At 54.8% G+C, this 5,682-nt stretch overlaps 1 protein-coding gene across 1 annotated transcript; it reads right to left on the bottom strand.

Annotated features, from left to right (window-relative positions):
- Positions 1-4,439: 4,439 nt before the first annotated feature.
- On the bottom strand, positions 4,440-5,387 carry LOC122153124 (olfactory receptor 14C36-like). Its single transcript, XM_042789225.1, has one exon. It carries the CDS (start codon positions 5,385-5,387, stop codon positions 4,461-4,463), a length of 927 nt encoding a protein of 308 aa, XP_042645159.1. The 3' UTR covers positions 4,440-4,460.
- Between the last annotated feature and the right edge of the window lie 295 nt (positions 5,388-5,682).

Raw genomic sequence — 5,682 nt, 5'->3', positions numbered from 1 at the left:
TATATGGAAAGGCTGAGGGAACGGAGCCTCTTCAGCCTGCTGAAGGAGAGGCACAGGGCACTCTAAAAGCAAGTGATGCCTACCTGAATAGATCATGGTGGAGCCAAACTCTTCTCTGGCGGCAGACGGTATGGCAGAGGCAACTGCCACAAAGTGCCTCTTGAGAACTTCACCCTGGGCAACAGGAAAATCTGACTAACAGGCTGGTGCTGCAGTGCAGCAGGACACCCAGAGACTCTCTGTGATCTCCATCTCTGGAGGTTTTCAGGGTTCAACTCCACCAGGAGTTGAGGGTCTCTACAGCATAAGCTCTTGGGACAATGCAGGGTGCAACTGCCCTGTGCTCAGGAAGTCTCTCGTCCTGCCTTTGGTTCCAGGTAGGGCCAGCTCTGAGGTCAGAGCCGGTTGCTCAACTGTTGTGGTTTGAGCTCAGAGGGTATCTGAGCACCACACAGCCGCTCACTCCTCCCTTCCTTCCCAGCAATGAGAAGGGACAAATAAGCCAGGCTTGGGCTTCAAGATAGGACCAGGAGGGGCAAATCACCCATAATGGTCACAGGCAAAAGGCAAACTCGTTAGGGGAAGAAAAAGAGAACATAGATATATTACAGACACTAACAACAACACATAGCAGAATAAGACAGTGAGAAGCATTGCCTCGTCTTGAGAACACCTTCCCCCCACCCCTCTCTTCTTCCCAGGCTCAGCTCTGCTCCCGATATCTCTACCTCCTCCCCCAGCGGCGCAGGGGCAGGGAATCGGGGGGTGCAGTCAGTGCTGCCTTTTCTTCCATCTTCGGTGGGGGGAGCTGCTGGAACTTGTTCCCCTGCTCCATCATGGTCCCCCTCTCACAGCAGACAGTCCTCCACAAACTTTTTCCGATGTGACTCCCTCCCAAGGGCCGCAGCATTTCCCTACGCTTCTCCAATGTGGGGCATCAACTTTCTCCAACTGGAGTCCCTCCCATGGGCTGCAGCCCTTCCCAAGCTGCTCTGGCATGGGACAGCCCCACGTGCTGGAATCCTCCCAGCGCTGAACTACAGTAACAGTGAGGTCTGCCTTTTCCCGCATGATCCCAGGTTTTTTTGGGCACTGTCACCTTGGTGATCTATGCAAAACACAGACCATAAATCAGTGTCTGCCCCACCGTGGATCTTCATGGGTGGCAGGGGGAGGGACACCCTGTCATCTCACCAGAGGATACAGGGGGGTCTCTGCTCCAGCACACCTCCCCCCTCCTTTCTTCCTCCGTTCCTCCATTGACCTTTGTGTTCACGCAGCTGCCTCAATTCCTCGTTACAAGTCCCACTCCTTCTCACCACGTCCCTTCTTAAACATATTAGCGCAGAGGCGCAGTTGACTGCCTTGGCCTTGGTGTGGAGGTGGGGCAGATTTGGAGCCGGGGAAGCTTCAAGAAACTTCTCCCAGGGGCCATCCCTATCGCCACCTCCCTCGCTACGAAAAACAACCCCACCACTCACTGAAACCCAGGACAACAATACAGGGAAACACTGGGTGATCCCCAGGCCACCCCTCGTCCCCATAGAGTGGTTCCAGGACACTGGGGGACACTGTGTGGGGGACATGGGAACAGTGAGGAGATACCCAGGCCACCACCCATCCCCAGAGCAGTGGGGTCCCAGTGGGGTCACTGGGGGGAGTCTGCCACCATCTAAGGGTCCCGTTAGCTTTCCTGAGTGTGTGTGTGTGGGGGGGGGGTTGGAACAGTCCTCTCAGGCCTCTGATTTGGGGGGGACAGTGGAGGGGACAGCAGGAGAGGCAGTGGCGGAGGGGCACAGTCGGGGTCCAGAATGGTGGTGCCTTTAGGGGTCCTGGTGCAAACATTGGTGTCACTGGTGGGGGGTGTGGACACCATGATGTACTTCTGGACGCTGCCTGTGGTACTGGGGACCATGGGCTCCACTGCCACCAGTCTGACCATGGGCTGGACACTGGGGAGAGTGGTGGTGACAGGGGAGGTGGCAGTGGGTGCTGGGCTGGTGCTGGAGGTGATCACCTGTGGGAATTGGTGAATTTGGGAAGGACATGGGGACAGTGTGGGACACAGGGCCACAGGGACTGGGGGGAATGGTGATGGGGATTGGGGGGATGGTGGGCTCAGGCAAGGTTGCTGTCACAACAGGGACCCCCTGGACCACATCTGAGGAGATGATGTCCACATCTGAGCTGGCCTCGTGTGCTCTTCATGCCCACAGGGGTGTTCAGAGGCACGAGTCCTTCCCTTGCACACGCAGAGGCAGTGCACTGTCACAACTGTAGTGTCTCTCTGGCCTCCAGTTGCTGCTCCCAGAGGCTGGCAGGCACCTGAGCTTCGCAGTGTACCACCCTGCTCTGCACTCCTCTGAGGTGCCCCGAGGCATGAGGAATGGACACGGGGACCTCAGCTCAAGGAAGCACATCCCAGTGCTGCATTCTGGTGGGTTCCCAGGGGACAGTACGCTCAAGGTGAAGTGACTGTGAGACACTGTCTGTCCCACAGACGTTCATGGGATCCCCGGGAATAGCTGAGGGCATCTGTGCTCATTCAGGTTCATCTCCCCACGTGCACACAATTTGCATACTCACGACTCATCTGTACAATGCAAACATGGACTGCTGACCTGGTCACTCAGTGTCCCTCCATGGAGGGATAAACAACCTCTCTGAGCTGGGGTGAGAGGCCCGTGCTGGAAATGGTGGTTGTTCCTGACTGGTGTGTGACGATCACTCTGGGGCAGCTTTCCCCAGGGTGTTCAGAGCACACGGGCAGAGGGCAGGTCCTGCCCTGATGGTCCTTCATGTCTCTCCCAGGAGAGGCCTGGCTGTGTGAGGACACAGCTGTGTGCCCTGACCTTTCACACTCACACACTTCAGCGGTACAGCGGTGTTATCCCTTGCCCAGCACTGCTGCACCCAGACATCTCAACCCCCTCCCAGCTCTCCCCACTCCCCAGCCTTCTCCCCAGCCGAGCAGAGCAGCCCAGTCTGGTCTGGCCCCGCAGAAAGGAGGAGATGGAGGTTACTGTCAGTGTCTCTCCTGCTGTCATGGCCTGGAGATCACCTGCTAGGAGCCTTCAGTCCCCCGGGCCAGCCCTGCTCCCCAGGACAGCACAGAGTCCTGGCCCTGGGACTCCTCAGGCAGCTCCCACTGCCCTCAGCTGGCACCCACAGCAAAGAATTTCTCTTTTCATGTCTCCCTTCCATGCACACAGTGTCCTGCTCTTCTCCCAGGACATCCCACCTCTCCACAGGACCTTTCCTCAAGGTGGGCACATCTGTGCTGGCCTGGACAGCCAGTTCTGCACCCGCTTTCCATACTCTCCACAGCCCCTGAGCTGCTGATGCTGCTCTGAGGAACAAGTGGGCTTGCCTGGGGCCCCAGGATGATTTTACAGTGCTGTGCTGGTCAGGCTGGGAGGCAGACCCAGCTCAGGGACATCACTGCCACCGACTGCCTCCCACAGAAGCTCTTATGTGGCCATGGAGGGTGCTCAGAGGTACCCTGCCTTATTTCCCACACCACAAGATGTGTTTGGATGCTGCACTGGATTCAGGCTACAAGAGTCCACTGATGGTGGAACAAATCACTCACCAGGCTCCTTTCCCTGTGCCTGCTGTGTCCCTTGGGGGTGCAGAGCCCTCACTCAGCACTTCACACCCAGATTTAGCACTTTATACCTGGGTCCCTCCACCCTGGACATGTTTGTGTTCAGTGGGCTCCACTCACTGCTGACCTCCTGGCACACGCTGATCCTGCAGATCACCTAGATCACCTGCACTCTGCTGGCAGTTCCAGACTCCTTCCAGAAAAAAAATTCACCTGCCATCAGTCCTATCACATGCTGTAGAGCTCCAGGGAGTTTAACTGGAGATCATTCACCATCTGTGTGGGTGCTGTCCAACAAGTAACACCTGAGCCATTCCTCAGTCCCTGCAAGACCATACTGGGAGCCATCCCACTGAGCCCATGGGGAAACAAGCAGAGAAACAGTCCGCTTTGGAGTCTATTCCTTGGGCATCTTGGAAAAATCCCTAAGCGTTTGGGCACTGCCTTGAGGAGATCCCCTTTCGTGATGGAGATGCTGTTAGAGAGGCCAGCTCTGTCACAGATCTGCTGTGCAGGGACTCTGTATGCAGGAGCTGACGCAGCAGCACCAGAGAAGGTCTTGGAAAAAAAGCCTCAGACAAAAAAGTCACTGCAGGGTCCTTTTCAGTATTTAAATGCAGAGGGTGTGGAAATTCATTTACACTGTCTCTGGGTCAAACCGGACAGATAGATAATGAAATTGAAATAGTAAGAATAGTGAAAACACTTTATGGACAACTTAGAAGTGAAAAAAAAAAAAAAAAATCAACAATAACATCAACAACTACAAAATATATAAAAGACAGGAAGACAGGTTGAGACTGTAATGAGTTATATTAAAAGTGATATGGAGAAGATGGGCAGTATATTGCTTCTAAAAAAAACATCTGGTCATCAGTTTCTGAACTGCATCCTTGAGGTTCTGGTTCCTTATGCTGTAAATGAGGGGGTTCAATGCAGGAGGAACCACTGAGTACAGAACAGCCACCACCAGGTCCTGGAGTGGAGAGGAGATAGAGGGGGGCTTCAGGTAGGCAAAAAATGAAGTGCTGATAAACAGGGAGACCACGGCCAGGTGAGGGAGGCACGTGGAAAAGGCTTTGTGCCGTCCCTGCTCAGAGGGGATCCTCAGCGCGGCCCTGAAGATCTGCACATAAGACAGCACAATGAAAACAAAACAAGCAAAGAATAAACAGGCACTAACCACAATAAGCACAACTTCCCTGAGGTAGGTGCCTGAGCAAGAGAGCTTGAGGATCTGGGGAACTTCACAGAAGAACTGGTTCACCACATTGCCATGGCAGAGTGGTAGAGAAAATGTGTTGGCAGTGTGCAGTGTGGCATAGAGGAACCCAGTGCCCCAGGCAGCTGCTGCCATGTGGACACAAGCTCTGCTGCCCAGGAGGGTCCCGTAGTGCAGGGGTTGGAAGATGGCAACGTAGCGGTCATAGGCCATGATGGTGAGGAGAGAAAACTCTGCTGTAATCAAGAAGAGAAGCAGAAACACTTGCGCGGTACATCCTGCATAGGAAATGGCCGTGGTGTTCCAGAGCAAATTGGTCATGGCTTTAGGGAAAGTGGTGGAGGTGGAGCCCAGGTCGAGCAGGGAGAGGTTGAGGAGGAAGAAGTACATGGGGGTGTGGAGGTGGTGGTCGCAGGCGATGGCGGTGATGATGAGGCCGTTGCCCAGGAGGGCAGCCAGGTAGATGCCCAGGAAGAGCCAGAAGTGCAGGAGCTGCAGCTCCCGTCTGTCTGCGAATGCCAGGAGGAGGAACTGGGTGATGGAGCTGCTGTTGGACATCAGCTGGTTCTTGACATGGGGACAGTGGCCTAAGAAGGAAAAGATGGGACAATTGTGACAGACTGCACGCAAAGCCACTGTATTTCTCAACAAAATCCCTCCCCCCAACTCCCAATTCCAACACATTTCCTTTGTTTTCTCTGAGGAGCAGGACCTCTGCCCATGTGCTGCCAAGGAGCCAGCTCTGCCCTGCTGCCGTGAGGACATGGGAGCTGGTTCTTGTCTCCTCCAGTGTTCACAAGGGATGTCAGATGCAATTCACTCTTAATAGAGATGTTCAATATCTGCACTTATG

This window comes from Tyto alba, unplaced genomic scaffold (assembly GCF_018691265.1).
Source record: "Tyto alba isolate M040663 unplaced genomic scaffold, T.alba_DEE_v4.0 Super-Scaffold_15, whole genome shotgun sequence".
NCBI lineage: Eukaryota > Metazoa > Chordata > Aves > Strigiformes > Tytonidae > Tyto > Tyto alba.
The sequence above is the reverse complement of the archived record's forward strand: the minus strand, read 5'-3'. Positions and strand labels throughout refer to the sequence as shown.

Excerpts from the sequence above, each read along its gene's own strand:
- LOC122153124 (XM_042789225.1), bottom strand. The coding sequence starts at position 5,387 with ATGTCCAACAGCAGCTCCATCACCCAGTTCCTCCTCCTGGCATTCGCA.